Source organism: Tachypleus tridentatus, chromosome 3, assembly GCF_004210375.1.
Source record: "Tachypleus tridentatus isolate NWPU-2018 chromosome 3, ASM421037v1, whole genome shotgun sequence".
NCBI lineage: Eukaryota > Metazoa > Arthropoda > Merostomata > Xiphosura > Limulidae > Tachypleus > Tachypleus tridentatus.
The window spans coordinates 103,741,892-103,758,946 of NC_134827.1; the positions used below are offsets into that span (position 1 = coordinate 103,741,892).

The 17,055-nt window shown below is 37.5% G+C and overlaps 1 protein-coding gene across 1 annotated transcript in view; it reads left to right on the forward strand.

Annotated features, from left to right (window-relative positions):
- The window catches only part of LOC143247648 (nuclear hormone receptor FTZ-F1-like), a 56,292-nt gene extending 39,254 nt beyond the window's left edge, over positions 1 to 17,038 (forward strand). The window contains exons 3-5 of the mRNA XM_076496019.1: positions 12,726 to 12,984; positions 14,072 to 14,172; positions 15,859 to 17,038. Of these exons, the coding sequence (XP_076352134.1) occupies positions 12,726 to 12,984; positions 14,072 to 14,172; positions 15,859 to 16,005 (507 nt within the window). The 3' untranslated portion in view covers positions 16,006 to 17,038. The remainder of the gene's footprint in view (positions 1 to 12,725; positions 12,985 to 14,071; positions 14,173 to 15,858) is intronic.
- The last annotated feature ends 17 nt before the right edge of the window (positions 17,039 to 17,055 follow it).

The window sequence follows — 17,055 nt, forward strand, 5'->3', positions numbered from 1 at the left end:
ACCTCGAATTTTAGCTTTGTAGGGAATAAGTTAACCGTTGACCCATTAGGACTATTTGTGCTCTGACTACCACGGATAATAGAACCTCGAATTTTAGCTTTGTAGGGAATAAGTTAACCGTTGACCCATTAGGACTATTTGTGCTCTGACTACCACGGAGAATAGAACCTCGAATTTTAACTTTGTAGGGAATAAGTTAACCGTTGACCCATAAGAGGACGGATTAAAACAAACAAACAAACAATTTTCAGAGAGAGAAAGAGATATGAAAATGATAATTGTGTGTGTATGCAAATTTGTAAAACCCTGAACAGCCCGACATGACCAGGTGGGTTAAGGCGTTCGACTCGTCATCCGAGGGTCGCGGGTTCGAATCTCAGTCGCATCAAACATGCTTACCCTTTCCGTCGTGGGAGCGTTATAATGTTACGGTCAATCCCACTATTCGTTGGTAAAAGTGTAGCCCAAGAGTTGGCGGCGGGTGGTGATGACTAGCTGCCTTCCCTCTAGTTTTAGTCGTACACTGCTAAATTAGGGACAGTAGCGCAGATAGCCCTCGTGTAGCTTTGCGCGAAATTCCAAACAAAATATCCTGAACTTGCCTATCGTAATTTTAAACACACTTTTACGGGCTGTTGATGACCCGAACTGTTGTGAATTTATGACTTTACCTCCAATAGCATATGATTAATAAATGATTAAGAAACAGCATTTCATTTAACTATGTTACGTGATGCTAGAATACCTTATATATTTTTGGATAGAAAATTATTGATTTCTTCGGTTTTGCTTCGGTCGTTTTTTTGGACCAAGTGTTGTAACAGGCGAAAATGTGACGAAAAAAAACACAAAACAATTGAGTATAGTACATTACATGGACTCATTAGTAGTGGACACTGGGACATTCTTGTCTGCCAATGGCGTTTCCAGGATACAAAACAGTTAGAAAACGCTTCACTTCTACGAAACGTCAATCTTCTGTGTCAGTGAGATGCGGGCAGGATTTCGAGTGCGAATTTATGCACTGCTGAATTGGTATCGCGTGAACAAACAGGATGGATTAATGTTCATGTGAGGTCAAATTAATCGCAAACAGACTGTTTTGTAAAATTGGTGTTACTGTGTGACGTCACGTCAGACATGTCAGTGCAAGTGAACAGGTTTAGTGGCTGTAAGGAAACCATTCGTTTTATTAAAATGCGCGCAGGTTCAACAGAAAGAAGAAAAAAACGCATCAGTAACTCCAGAGATATCGAAAAGTGGGCTTCCTTCATCAGATATATATGTAAAAAATAAGTAATTAATAATATATAAATTATAATAATAATTATATAAATAATAATAATATAATTTAAACACAAATTCAAACATACACAAAACAAACAATAAAAAAATTAAACATGTCTTCCGTGTAACATTCATGGACACTCCTTTCCAAGTCGTTATTTTTGGAAAACAAGGCGCCATTTTTACCTGTGATTTATTTTGTTTGTTACCTATATCAGACAACACACTCAGAAGAAAAGAACCAGTATGAAACTTCGATTAGTTTAATAGTTTTACCTTCGTGTACTTTTAGTTTTACGTCACCGAAGTTTCCATATCTTTTTGTTATTCGCCTGCGAAGTGTTCAGTTCAGTGGGTGTGATATCCCACGAATTCTGATATTTGTCAGAAAACAAGTGAAACGCTGAGTCTCGGAGAAGATTTATGATTAAAGGTGGACGCTAAAGGCGTGCGCTTTTGTGGTATGGGCGGAGTGGGGGGGGGGGCGATTCGATGGGGGGAATCTGGTACTCCGTGGTTTAGTTTGATGAAGGTAATGGTAGGGCCCGAGGAAAGCTTCGAACGGTCATGCTTGGTATGCAGCGTTAAGATTAGATTTGCGAGACCACATACGCCACATCGTCAACCGAATACTTTAAGACGGTGTGGTTATTTTATCATGAACTGAAATCTGCAACCGTATATTGTGTATTGCCTGGTTTCGTTTCGTGCGTTCCATACCCTGGTTATGGCATAATGCCAACAATGGTGTGAAACGAAGGCTTCGGTCGATATCTGATACTATACTTTTACGTTAGAGATTTTGAACTTTTTTCCTGGCTCGGGAGAAATCATTAGTGTCGCATATCTGTCTAAAACGTTTTCGTTTATTGTAGGGAAAAAAACCCCAAAACATTCGTTTACCAGATGCTTATACTAGTAAAAAAAGTTTAGTCAATTTTTCCCGCTAGATTTGTATTTATTTTTATTACGTAGCGTTTTTCAAACCGACTGGTGTTAAAACTATAAACTAAGATACGATATGTGGTTACAGTGTATTTGTTTGCGAACGATATTTACTAATTTTCACAGCCATCAGCGGATTTTGAAATGTGATAATGTTTTCCATAATCGTGTTTTCGAAGAAACATTGGTGAAAAGTAATTCCAACACTTACAGTTAGGTTTGACAATAGTGCAAAATTTGGAATGATATTGAAAGTAAACACAGTAAATTATTATAATTATTTTACAGTAAAACGTAATTATAATAGTAAGTTATCAGTTGGAAAGATGGCGCTTCGTCTCTCAAACGGATCAAATTTTCTTGGCTCGTTTTGCAACCGATTATGAAGTCATAAATTAGGTGGTTCTAGCATATGTGTTTAACATTTGTGTGCGTGTGTTTTAAAGTACAAACGTTGAGTAGTGGCTCGTGTTCTTGTCTTATGTGTAACCTACGAAGTGTAATCTAAAAACAATATGCATACATTATTGATTTGACGTATAAATAATGTTTCCATTTTTGCTGTTAGAAAATGTTCATTCATTTATGAGTGGTTGTTGAATTTCGGGTACATGAATATTAAACACGAAATTCCACTGGCTTTTTATCGTTTCGAAATTAGCAAGGTTACCACCTTCCTTTTCCGCTTAGACGTTCGACTCGTAATCCGAGGGTCGTGGGTTCGAATCCCGGTCGCGCTAAACATGCTCGCCCTTTTAGCCCTGGGGGCGTTATAAACTAACGGTCAATCCCACTATTCGTTGGTAAAAGAGTAGCCCAAGAGTTGGCGGTGGGTGGTGATGACTAGATGCCTTTCCTATTGTCTTACACTGCTAAATTAGGGACGGCTAGCGCAGATAGCCCTCGAGTAGCTTTGCGCGAAATTCAAAACAAACAAACAAAAAACAATCGTTTAGAAATTACCAAGGTCAACCCCCCCTTCCTTTTCCGCTAACGTTACATTATTGATGTTTTGTGTGTGTTCACTTTTGCTACATTTGATGGCCCCACCAAAGTTCATCAGATTTATTTTTCGAATTCTGTCCGTTTCACCAATATATAAATATAATGCAGAGATTTACAATTTTCAAAGTTAATTTCGCAGACAACCCATTTATGTAGCCTTCACTCTTGAATTACTCTTTTGTATTTGTTTGTTTTTGAATTTCGCGCAAAGCTACACGAGAGCTATCGGCGCTAGCCGTCCCTAATTTAGCAGTGTAAGACTAGAGGGAAGGCAGCTAGCTAGTCCTCACCACCCACCGCCAATTCTTGGGCTACTTTTTGACCAACGAATAGAGGGATTGACCGTAACGTTATAACGTCCTCACGGCTGAAAGGGCGAGCATGTTTGGTGTGACGGAGATTCGAACCCGCGACCCTCGGATTACGAATCGAGTGTCTTAACCACCTGGCCATGCCTGATCTCTATTTTATATTGAGTTTAATACTGGTTTCCACTTCTGGATTCTGTTCCAAATTTCACTCATGTTTGTAGATATTTTTCCTACTTCCTGTAAATGGGATGATTCACATAATTTGCTTATTGTTTATTTGTTTTTTTCTGTGTATGTGGATGAGTATTTCTTTTATTGATATATCATTGCGTCATTTCTGGAAACTAGTTAAACTTTCAGAGCAAATCGAAATCTGATGTATTCCATTTTGTTTATATTTTAAACGACCAAAGACAGAAAGCAACGCTGTATAAGCCTGTACCTGTTTTATGGTTTGTGCGTGCTGAAGGCCTGTCATGGCCTTGCAGTTAGAGCACTCAATTCTCAACCTACAGGTCACGGGTTCGAGTCCCTTCATAGGCCATGCTATCCCCTTTCAGATGTGAAAGAGAGTTGTAATGTGACGACCAATCATGCTATTCGTTGGTAAAATCGTATCCAAGAGTTGGCGGTGGGTGGTGTTGACAAGCTGCCTTTCCTCTAGTCTGGCACTTTCCGTCCCGATTTGGAAATGTCGAGTAGCTTTGCACGAAATTCAACAAACAAGTGTACACGATCTGTACTGAGTGCCAACTAATGTATGTGTATTTTCAGTTTTGTGCGTTAAATGTGGTTTGGAAGTCGTCTGATATCTAAGTTTCCTTGGATTGTTGTATGAAATAAGTAATCGCGCTTGTCTTGGGTTGTTCAAACTGTACAATATATCATCAACGTGTTGATACATAAAATATATCGTCACTCGTGGGTTTAATGTACGTAAAGATTTATTGTGTGTGTTTTTTTTTTTACACTCATATAACGCCAAGCGTTAAAAATATATCGTAAGTGATTACCATTGCACTTTTTGTGATGGCAGTACGTACATGTGGGTGAAGTCCATCAAATATGCTTTCTAAAGTGATGGTCCTACAGTTATCAATAATTGTGGTCCCATGTACTACGTTTGCGCAGATTAAATCTAAATAGTCATGCAAAACACAAACAAAACAACATTAAACAAAGGTCAGGGTTAGTATCCTGATGTAACTGACCATTAAAGATAGGTTTCAGTTAGCTTCTGGATTGGTAGCGACAATTAAAGATAGATTTGAGTTAGCTTCTAGATTGGTACCGATCATTAAAAATAGGTTTGAGTCGGCTTCTGGATTGGTACCGACAATTAAAGATAGGTTTGAGTCAGTTTATAGATTGGTACCAACAATTAAAGATAGGTTTGAGTCAGTTTATAGACTGGTGCCAACAATTAAAGATAGGTTTGAGTCAACGTCTGGAGTGGTACCAACAATTAAAGATAGGTTTGAGTTAGTTTCTAGATTGGTACCAACAATTAAAGATAGGTTTGAGTCAACTTCTGGATTGGTACCGACAATTAAAGTAGGTTTGAGTCAACTTCTAGATTCGTACCGGTAATAAAAGATAGGTTTGAGTCAACTTCTAGATTCGTACCGGTAATAAAGATAGGTTTGAGTCAACTTCTAGATTCGTACCGGTAATAAAAGATAGGTTTGAGTCAGCTTCTAGATTCGTACCGGTAATAAAAGATAGGTTTGAGTCAGCTTCTAGATTCGTACCGGTAATAAAAGATAGGTTTGAGTCAGTTTCTAGATTGGTACCAACAATTAAAGATAGGTTTGAGTCAGCTTCTAGATTCGTACCGGTAATAAAATAGAGGTTTGAGTCAGCTTTTAGATTGGTACAGAGCATTTAAAGGTAGAGGGGTCAGTTTTTTGTGTTGATTAGTTAGTTAGTTTGGTTGCTTAGAAATATATACAAAGCTACACAATGGGCTATCTATGCTCTGCCCACCAATTGAAACCCGATTTTAGTGGTACGAGTCCGCAGACGTATAGCTGTACCACTGGAGGGCTTTTAGTTAGTATCAAGCGCCAAATAAAGGTGGGGACACCTCTACCAATCATTGATTTTATTTTTTACTGCCATTATTGTGTTAATATTGGATTTTCCATCTAAAGATTTTGATACTGAAATAAAATAATTGTGAAAATTGAACTGAAAACGAAATGACTTGTTTTTATGATATCGTACAACCTAACAAGCTATTATGTCAAATGTTTGTTTGAATTTAGCGCGACTTAGCAGTGTAAGACATCTAGTCATCACCACCCACTGCCAACTATTGGGCTACTCTTTTACCAACGAACAGTGAGACCGACCGACACATTATAACGCTCCCATGGCTGAAAGGGCGAGCATGTTTAGCGTGACGGGGATTTGAACTCGTGACCCTCAGATTACGAGTCGAGTGTCTTAACCACGTGGCCATGGCAGGCCTATGTGGAATGTCTATATGTATATATTTATATTTGCACCATGTTTTACACGTAATTACAATATTTTCTGCCCAGTAATTCACGGAAGTTCAAAATTATTCAAATATCTTGACTGTTTAACTGTGCGTGGATGTTACGTAATTGTTTATGGGTTATAAGGAGAAAATAAAAAGTATTTGTGTCTTTGGGTCTAGAATCACCCGAGTAACTTTAATTTTCGTGTTCTCCATTTGATTCAGAGAATACGTAACGTGACAACGAACGATAACAATTTATATTTAAACTTTCTGTATTCTGAAAACAACAAAAACATCTTGAACAAATGGCCCCTTGTAAAGCGTATTATAACTTTACGTATCGCTACGTTGTTTATTACACATTACTGGTACGTTTAGTTCTTGCTCCGTACCGTGTGAAGTACACTCAAAAACCAGGTTAGGTCTTTTGATCGCCACCAACTTAAGGATTATCAAATTAACTGACTGTCATGATCTCGTTAAAAGTGCGTATATTCGTGAGTTTAGGACTGCTCTGAGAACTAGGTTAGCTTTTCAGAAGTGAGTAAAATACCCTGATTTCGATCTTTTGCGAACCAGCGAGAATTTAATCGTATGTTAACTTTTAGAAGTCACATGATAAGAGAGTGAAACTGACAAATAATCAGTTACGCCCAAGAAGAAAGATAACACATTAAAAATAGATGTGAAAACATGGATAACTATTTTAAATACAAAAAATTACACATTTATACTTTGTGTTCCAAGCAAGTTTTATTTCGTAAATGTGAACTTTGAGTACAAAACAATGCCCTCATCTAGAGAGATAAAAACCTCTATTGGTTAGAATTACACGGTATTGATCCAGCTGGTTCCAAGGACGTAGCTCCAAACTGTAATTTTTAGCTTGTCATGGCATATGCTCTGTTACCTAGTTTTCTACTAACAATTTTTTTTTTTTTGAATTTCGCGCAAAGCTACACGAGGGCTATCTACGCTAGCCGTCCCTAATTTAGCAGTGTAAAACTAGAAGGAAGGCAGCTAGTTGTCACCAGTCACCGCCAACTGTTGGGCTACTCTTTTATCAACGAATAATGGGATTGACCGTCACATTATAACGCTTCCACGGCTGAAAGGGCGAGGTCGAGCACGTTTGGTGTGACGGAGATTCAAACCCGCGAGCCTCGGGTTACGATTTTTTTTAGGAGGGTTCCTTGGTATTAAACACAAAGCTATACAAAGGCCTGTCTGTGCTCTCTCCACCACAGGTATCGAAACCCGGTTTCTCGCGGTATAAGTCCATAGAAATACTGCTGTGCCAGCGATTATGCTTTCAAACAAATGTGAGAAATATTCCAAGTTTTACCAAATAATGTGTTCTGAAGAAACTTTCCTCCTTTAACAAATGTCTCACTTATTTTATACACAGAAAATTCCAGTTAAAGGTTCGTTCTGAACACATTCATTGCTGTAAGTAACAAAGTTAAACATAACTGGCAACTTTCGCAGTGTTTAAATAATTCAGATTTCCTTTTGGTTGTTAATCAGGGACCAAACTCGTGCTCTGCGTACGAAACCTTTTTATTTATTTATTGTTATTTTAGTATTTTGTATTTTAGTGCATAAAGTTGATAAATATAAATATAGTTTTGTGTATTTAAGGTAACCAAACCAGTTAAATGATCCGCGTAAACTGATCCTTACCCACGACTTCGGGTGAGGAGAGTTCTGAACGAATCTGATGGCCGTGCGGGGCGTCTCAATGGCTGTGAGGTTAAACCAACCAAACAGCTTAAGTACAAAAGACGGTTTGAGTTGAATGGTCTAATCAAAAACAAAATAACAACAATTAAAAAACGATCGATGTATCTAGCGAGAGACCCCATATTTAGTGATTCTTTCAAAACCTGGGTTTCGGGGGCAAGTATTAAAACTCAATAAGGTGACGGATACCGGTATTTTTAAGTGTCTGTGTAGAAAAAACATAACTGATAAACACTGCTGTCTGAGAGGGGGGCTCTTAGGTATGATAGATCCATTCCTGGATTACCTGCCCCTATATAATGCATATTACCATCTACAACCCACACTTACACACGTGGTGTGACATCATTTTCACTTCCCTACTTATAATTTAATTTCTATGCAGTTCAATGAAGTTTAAAATCCTTCTCACATATCCACACGCGTTACTATCTTACGTATATAGATTCACAGTCCTGAAAATTATAGTCAAAACATAAAAAAAAGAGTAAAAGTACATGGTTGAAATATTTTTATTAAATAACTGAGGAATACTGTGTGAATACTGTGTGAAACCATACTCTAGTGTTAATGGGAATAAAAGGTAAAGGTGAATCAACATGCCCCCTCCCCCCACCCGTTGCCCTTATATGTAATGTTAGTTAATAATGTGTCTCAAGACGGCTGGAGGGCCCGGGCATGGCCAGGTGGGTTAAGGCGTGCGACTCGTAATCAGAGGGTAGCGGATTCGCATCCCCATCGCGCCAAACATGCTCGCCCTTTCAACCGTGGGTGCGTTATAATGTGACAGTCAATCCCACTATCAATTGGTAAAAGAGTAGCCCAAGAGTTGGCGGTGGGTGGTGATGACTAGCTGCCTTACCCTCTAGTCTTACATTGCAAAATTATGGACGGCTAGCACAGATAGCCCTCGAGTAGCTTTGTGCGAAATTTAAAAAAACAACAACTAAAAATAAAACAAGACGGCTGGTATGGGCATTAAACCTTTTATTAAAATAGAGAACAACGTTTCGACCTTCTTAGGTCATCTTCAGGTTAATCCGTCATCGCGAGTTAGCTAATCAATATATTTGAAGCTCGCTGGGAGAAGCAAGCCACAAAAATCTCCACATTCTTCGAGAATCGTTTTACGTTTATAACGGGACGACAGACAGAATTCTACGTACAGGGTATGATTATTCTCCGGCAGTTGAATGCCAGTGCGCCGTAAACGGTGTACGGGTTTCAAATGTTCCGCGCGCGTTCAGAGGAGCTTACGTTAAATTTAAATTGTATCTCAGGCACAATCCAAGTTCTATCGCAAGTTTGTCGTACTAGGTTCATTACGCACAATGCTGATTCAACAAAATGACGGTTTTATCTATTTTAATACGTTTAGATTACACACAAAGAATGTTTAATTACCTAACGCGAAATGGATTTATAATAAAGCAAATGCAGTAATTAAAAACGCGTAAAATCAAGCTCTGAGACGCTTGATCCTACAAAGACGCCCTCTATCGATGCTTCCTTAGAACTGAGCCATTTTTTTCGAGTTTATGAAATTGCGATTCATAAATTCATAAATATGTAAAAGCAATACTTAAAAATGTCAGGTTTTCCTTATAACGAACGGCATGTGAACAAACTACAACATCGTAATTATTCCGAATGAACTTAAGTTTAAAATTATGATGCGCATGCGCTTCGTTTTTAATTGGCTTGGGGTATATTTGATCTCGACCAATGGGAAATGGTGAAAAAGCTAAGTTTGCTCTCGGCAACTGAAAACTTGAGCGTTTGACGACTGCACTCGATGCTTTCAGCAACGAAGAGACAATTTGTATCATTTTACAATTGTGTTTTACCTGAATAAAACTAAACAGTTATATTCAAGGGACGGTTTTTCATAAAAATTATTATTAGTAAACTATTTAATAGAAGGCCTAGAGTCTGTTTGTTTCAGAGCAAAGCCACTTTAGGCTATCTGCTGTCTCCCCCACAGTGGCACACTGGTATGTCTATGGACTTATATCGCTAAAAACCGGGTTTCGATATCCATAGTGGACACATCACGAATAGCCCGTTGTGCAGCTTTGTGCTTAATACCAAACAATAGCTACCTGCTGTGTTCACCGCGGGGAGTCGAACACCGTATCTTAACGTTGCAAGCCCACAGACTTGCCGTTTTCCCGCTATGGAACATTGTAGCACAATTCTCCACAATGAACTATATATCTATGCTATGCCCACCGCCTGTATCGAAACCCGATTTTTATCGTTAGAAGCTATCAGACTTGCTGCTGAGCCACTATGGGGCTTACCATACATTAAATTTGCGATACCTTATTAATGTATAAAAACTAGAATTTCTCTAATAAACATTTTTTTAAAAAATATTTTCGTATTGAGAAAACAATTACTTCATTTTTTTAATGCATTTTTTAGACGGTTCGAGGAGGTCGGTCAACATTTACCTGTTTTGTTGCTCCGAGTCGATGTTTTACAGATACAATATCATTATTATTCGCATGACTGGTTTAGATAATCTGCAAACAGTTGTTTTAATGTCTCTTATTAACATTTCAACTCGCTGATCTGTAGTAAAACACACCCTAAAACCAACAGGTACTTTTCTGGCAAGCAACGTGCAGTGGGTCCAGCTAGTGATCTTTGCAAATGGTTCGTTTCGTCTGTATGGGTGCGGCCATCTGACTCAGTGAGTTACGGGAGGGAGGCAGTAAAAAGAAAAGGCCTTAATATAGGAAAAATCACCACGGGTGGCGACTAGCCAAGCGGAGAGTGCACGAAACACTTTCACTGTTTAATATCGGTGTGAAAGTAGGTCAGTGGGGCACGAGGAATTCTTCTGTTTGGTCAGTTCTTGTTTTAGCTATTTGGACACTTGCTGTTCACTAAGTTAAGTCCCACGGAAATTATTCTTCACACGTTAACTTAGTTTAGTTTAATAAATAATAATAAATTTGCTTTTACAGGGAAACTAAGTCCAATAGGTGGCGAGTGTTGCTAAACTAAATAAATTGCCCATTTTGTCCCCAAAAATAATAATAATAAATTTACTTTTACAGGGGGACTAGGCCTAATATGTGGTGAGTAAAGCTAAACTAGTCTCCTCCTCTTAAAGCCTGCACAGATTTGTGTGTGTGTATCTCGGATTACGTTTTAAAACAAATCTGCGCGAAGTGTACACCTCTCTTTACTGAACTGGGGGTAAGTTCAGTGATGTCGAGAAACCCACTTGTTGAGAAATTTATATGCAAAAACGGCTCGTTTTGGTTGAGAAAATATTTTACATAGAAGAGCGAACAACGTTTCGACCTTCTTCGGTCATCGTCAGGTTCACAAAGAAAGAGGTAACTGACCGGAAGCTGACCACATGTTTGAAAGGGGTTGTGTAACTGTGTTATTAGTCAAATAAACACAACATAACCATAGAAAACACTCAAATACTAAATAAAGAAACAAACATAAACAAACGCAAAATTAAAGAAGCCTTACTTATACAACAACTTAAACCCAAAATAAACCAATATAAAGGAACGCCTTTATACCTATATTAATATAATAAAATAACTAAAATTATATATTCAAACTTTATATGCAAAAACGGCTCGTTTGGGTTGAGAAAATATTTTACATAGAAGAGCGAACAACGTTTCGACCTTCTTCGGTCATCGTCAGATATATTTTCTCAACCCAAACGAGCCGTTTTTGCATATAAATTTCTCAACAAGTGGGTTTCTCGACATCACTGATTATATATTCAAACATCTAATACCGCCCTCTACATTTCGAGACACAGTTACACAACCCTTTCAAACATGTGGTCCGGTCAGTTACATCTTTCTTTGTGAACCTGACGATGACCGAAGAAGGTCGAAACGTTGTTCGCTCTTCTATGTAAAATATTTTCTCAACCCAAACGAGCCGTTTTTGCATATGGGGGTAAGTTCGCATATGAAGATAGGGTTAAGGATGGAACTAAATACCCTAACTCTTGATGACGAGAAACCCACTTAAAATAAAAATGCGTCTCAGAACGGCTGGTATGGGTATTAACACTTTTACTAATAAAGCAGAGAACAACGTTTGTTAACCTGAAGGTGACCTAGGAAGGTCGAAACGTTGTCTCTACTTTGTTAGTAAAAGTGTTAATATCCATACCAGCCGTTCTGAGATACATATAATACCCTAATGATAAGTGTTAATACTTTTAAATATGGCACTATGGCTTTAATCAAATAATCCACTTTTGGCACCTTATATAGCTGTTTTTTTTAATTAAAGAAATTATACATAATATTGGAAACCTCTCGAAACACTTTCAACCCGTTTTAAGGTTACCGTGTAGCACTTAACGAATAGATGCGTTTTGTTAAAGCTAGAGTTAGAACAGATACACGTGCAAGGAAAGGTTTGTTAGCGGAGTTACAATCAAACCCTTTGTATCCACAGTTCCTATGGGTCTCTACAACTTTTTTAGTTTTTAAAATAAGTTGGAGGGTTAGGAACATTAACGTGATTTTTCTTTCTTATTTGTTACTTAAAGATAAGAGACATCTATATTTATGGCAATTTTCACACGTCGCGTGGCTCCACTGTCTTTCTTGGTTTGTTTGTTTTTGAATTTCGCGCAAAGCTACACGAGGGCTATCTGCACTAGCCGTCCCTAATTTAGCAGTGTAAGAACAGAGGGAAGGCAGCTAGTCATCACCACCCACCGCCAACTCTTGGGCTACTCTTTTACTAACGAATAGTGGGATTGATCGAAACATTTTAACGCCCTCACGGCTGAAAGGGCGAGCATGTTTGGTGCGACGAAGATTCGAACCCGCGACCCTCAGATTAGGAGTCGAACGCCTTAACCCACCTGGCCATGGCGGCCCTTGGTTTGTTTGTTCGTGCCCCTGACTACCTCAGACTAAAACAGACTTTTTTAAATACAGGTCGATGATCAAATGAAACTTCTTCAGAACTCTTGGAGTATACAACTTCTACTCGACCATATTTATCACCGGATCCATAACTGTCTCCAAGAAGAAACAACATTACCAAACGGACAGAAATTCGATCTGCTAGAAATGGCTTTACTGGGTCTCCGGTCATTATCGGAACAGTTTCATCGATTGAGTGTTAGACTCCAGGAACTGAAGTTTGACCGCATTGACTACATATGCCTCAAAATGTTAATATTACTTGATCCAGGTGAGGTATACATTGGAAAGATAGTTTTTGTAGTTTTCTATTCGTGCACGAGTGCCGTAACGAAACGTGTCCTAAACTCCAAACACTATAAAGTACCCCACTTGTCTTTACTATTGTTCACGATTGTATGTTTTTATACTTGCATTTTTTTTTTCTCTTTTTAACCATGTAACATATAATGTATCCACGAGTCAAAGTGCAATGACGTAACCAGCAACTCGTCTGCCCTCGTTTCTAAATGGATCCGTGACCCGTGAGTGGGATTACACGATATTATCGTCGTATTTTGTAAAAAAAAAAAAAAATTGTTTGTAGTTAAGTACAGAGCTACACAATGAGCTATCTGTGCTCTGACCACCACGGGTATCAAAGTCCGGTTTATAACGTTATAAGACACAGAAATAACAGCATACATAGACGATGTAAATTTTTTAATCCCCGCATCTAATTTTTCCAGTTTAACATAATTTTTACTCCCAATTAATTTAAAAGTGAGTAAATAACACATTATCACTCTCGGTGTTTACGTTGTCACCCTGAGGCAATACTGACTGACCATTAACTTTTTCTACCTCAGTATTAGTTAATAAAAACAAACAAACACCACATTAAACACACAGCATAATATGAAACAACACCACAATTTTACAGTAAAAACAAACAATAAAAACGTAGGTTCTGTTACTTCTTAAATTTCGCGCAGATACTGCACAAATAAATCTGCGCGAACCATCCTTAATTTTAAAATGATAGACCAGAGGCAAGGTGGTGAGCCAACATACCAGTCAACTCGTGGACGTATGTAAGCGAACCACTAGAGGGCGCTCAGAGAAAAGGAAAGGAGGGCGTGATAAAAAGTAATTATTTCTAAGAGAATTATGTCATTGTTTTAGCATTTTAATTCTGTGTGATCGCAGTAATAGAAGATTTGTGGTGAAGGTAAGAAGCTTGGGTGTGTTCGTATTTTACATACAGCAAATTATTTAGGTAAAATCTCCATTACAAAAGAAAGCTTTGATTTGTTTTAATTTTGAACCAATATATATTTGTGTAGCACTACTGTTATGTTGCTTTTTACCCCCTCTAGAGGCCCCACAAATTACCAATGTCAAGCTGACCCACGAAGCACACGAACGAACAAGACAGGCTTTATTGGAGTACTGCTCTTCGTTCTATCCTGAATATCCGGTAAAAACAACTAGTTTCTATTGTGTGTGTGTATTTTGGTGTACAACTAGCACCATCTACTGTGATTTTAATTCATTAATTATTTTAAATACTCTAGTAAAGATTAGATTAGATACTTCGCGTACTTATTACAGATTATTTAAAGTCTGTAAACTTCCTGTTTTACCACCATTCGGGATTAAACGTAATGCATTTTTATTGCTTATCAGTAATTTATTATGATGACTATTCATTTAATAACACTTCCATACACTATATTAGAACCAGGTACAAGAATGTTCACGAAATTAGTCTAGAACTGTCGTAGCACAGACTTCCCCTTCCCATAAAGTTTCAGGAGCATTGATGAAGAGGGGTCTTTTTCCTTTGAATTCTTCCAATTGTTTAAAATACAAACCATTTACTTTGAACATTTAGTCATTGCCTCGCACTGATTATAACTATGGACATATAGCAGCCATCTGACACGTCCATCTGAAGGAAGACTGGACTTTGTTTGTTTCGGCTGTACAGGGACCAAGACGAAGTGACCAACTGGGTAACTGAGAGGCAACTTGAGAGAGATGCTTGATCCTGCCCCCTTTTATGTTCAGTAGAGGGACTTCTCGAATGTTCTAGCAAATTGACCACGTGAGGGTTTCGTTATTCTCGAGCAGAGAAGGTGAACACGAACATGAAGCAAACCTGGTGCAATTCGCTATAATTATATCGAGGACAGATGGTTTATATGAACAATACACTTGGAATTTTGCACAAATAAAATACAATTTATGTTGGACATTGTCAGAAATACATCCCTTTTACCCATTACTACTCTGGATATATATAGCAGCCATCTGATACATGGTCCATTTGTGTATGTAAGTAACTGGAATTATCTTGAAGAGTATTTAAAGGGGGGTTCATGACAAAACAACCGTATATGTTAATCACGTGTGAAAAGGCAAAGAGTTGTAAACTGATGTTAAGTATCCTCTCTCCTGGATTAATACAGGTGTTTGAGCACAAATTTGTAAACTGTTTGTTATAATATTTCTGTTGTTAGTAACTACAATTGTAGACAGTAGTTATGCATCAAATTATGGTCTTTTAAATGGTTTTCTTATTAAGAAATACAATTTGCATTACGAGTATGTCTCTCCATAACATAATTGTCTAATAGTGAAATATCAACCCATCTATTGGAACTTTTGTGATACAAATTAAAAATAGTCATTTGTTAAGATGGCATGTAGTTGTATAAAACAGATTTAAAAAAAAAAATCCAGTAGTTCTGTCCAAATTTGAAATTATTTGTAGTTACATCACTGTATATGTAGATCGAATTCAAATGTATCTTGTAAACTATCACGTAACTTGAATGTAAATCCACCAAAAACGATTTCTTCAAGTTCCAGAAAGATGGTGTCAGAATCTGCAAGGTACAATGAATGGTTTTGTTTTTCTCATTTGTAAAAAGAAATGTTAACTATTCTTTTGATTATCCTATAGATATATATTGTTTTATATTTTGTTCAGTAAACAGTTGAAAACAATTCCACCTAGCTACTAACAATGTCCTTCTTTTCAGGGGACAAGGTTCCATTTTGAGGTTCAACCTACGTAGGTAGCTTTTTGTGATACTTTAACTGAAATCTGTGGAGATTACAGAAAACAAAAATGGGTAAATTTTCTCTCTCTTTTCAGGACAAGTACGGACATCTTCTTCAGGCCGTGTCTGAATTAAGACACATCAGCACACAAGGGGAAGACTTTCTGTACTACAAGATGCTTGGAAGTAACACACCAATGCAGACTCTTCTAATGGAGATGTTACATACCAGAAGAAAATAACATTCATTAAATATTAGCATGCATAACAATAGAATCTTCTCTTTGGAACCCATGTCATGGAACTAGCAACTTCAGATGTAGACAAGTACGACCGACTTTTGTGTTAAGTCGTGCTGAGTGACAAAATAGAACCTTAGATTCTGCCACCACAAGGTGCAAAAACAAAAACACCAGTGTAAGAAACTGTGATGCAAGAAGTTTATTTTTAAAAAACAAACAGACAGAATTATGGTTCTAGTGAACATCACTGAAAATACAAGACTTTTTATCTAATGCAAGTTTACCTGTTTCTAATTTGTTACTGTCTTATTGGCAGGGTCAAGGTCCAGCTGTATATGGTTTTTGAAACACTGAATAATTTGGTGATCTATTTTTCAATCTGCTTATTTGTGCTGAAGAAGGGGGTAGGAATCACTGCCATCTTTCCATCTTTTGCACGCTGGAATAAGTTTACAATTTCAGTTGAGAAGCAGCCCAACTTGAAATGCAGGAAACCATACTTGAAGAAACAAGGAAGAAAAACTAATTAGAAAACTGAATTTCATTTAACTCAGGGAAAACAAAACTGTCCATTTAAACTGCACTTGCCCACAAGTCAAACTAGAGAACTTGCGACACACCAGAATCTTGGCAGATTCCAGATAACGATAAGAAAACAGCAACCTTGAACACTGCTAACTATGGCAGTTCTCATCTGCTCTGAACATAAACAGACTGAATAGAATACAATTTTGTTGTTGTTGTTGTTGTTAAGAGATATTTGTCATTGTTGTTAAATGAATAGTGTTAAAAGAAATGCACATATTATGTATACATTCTTTCTTTCTTTGCCATAATAACGAGATTAGCCTGAAAGAATGCAATGTTATTTTTCAGCTATTGGTGTTGGGTTTCTCTGTGGTGATAGACAGAAAAGATAAGAACCTTTATATATGTTTGTACATACCAGAACTGTGGAAGGTACGAGCTGATATATATATGAACCCATACATTACTGTAATGTTGGTAAAAAATAACAACTATATGCTTGTTATACTGGTTTATGATGAG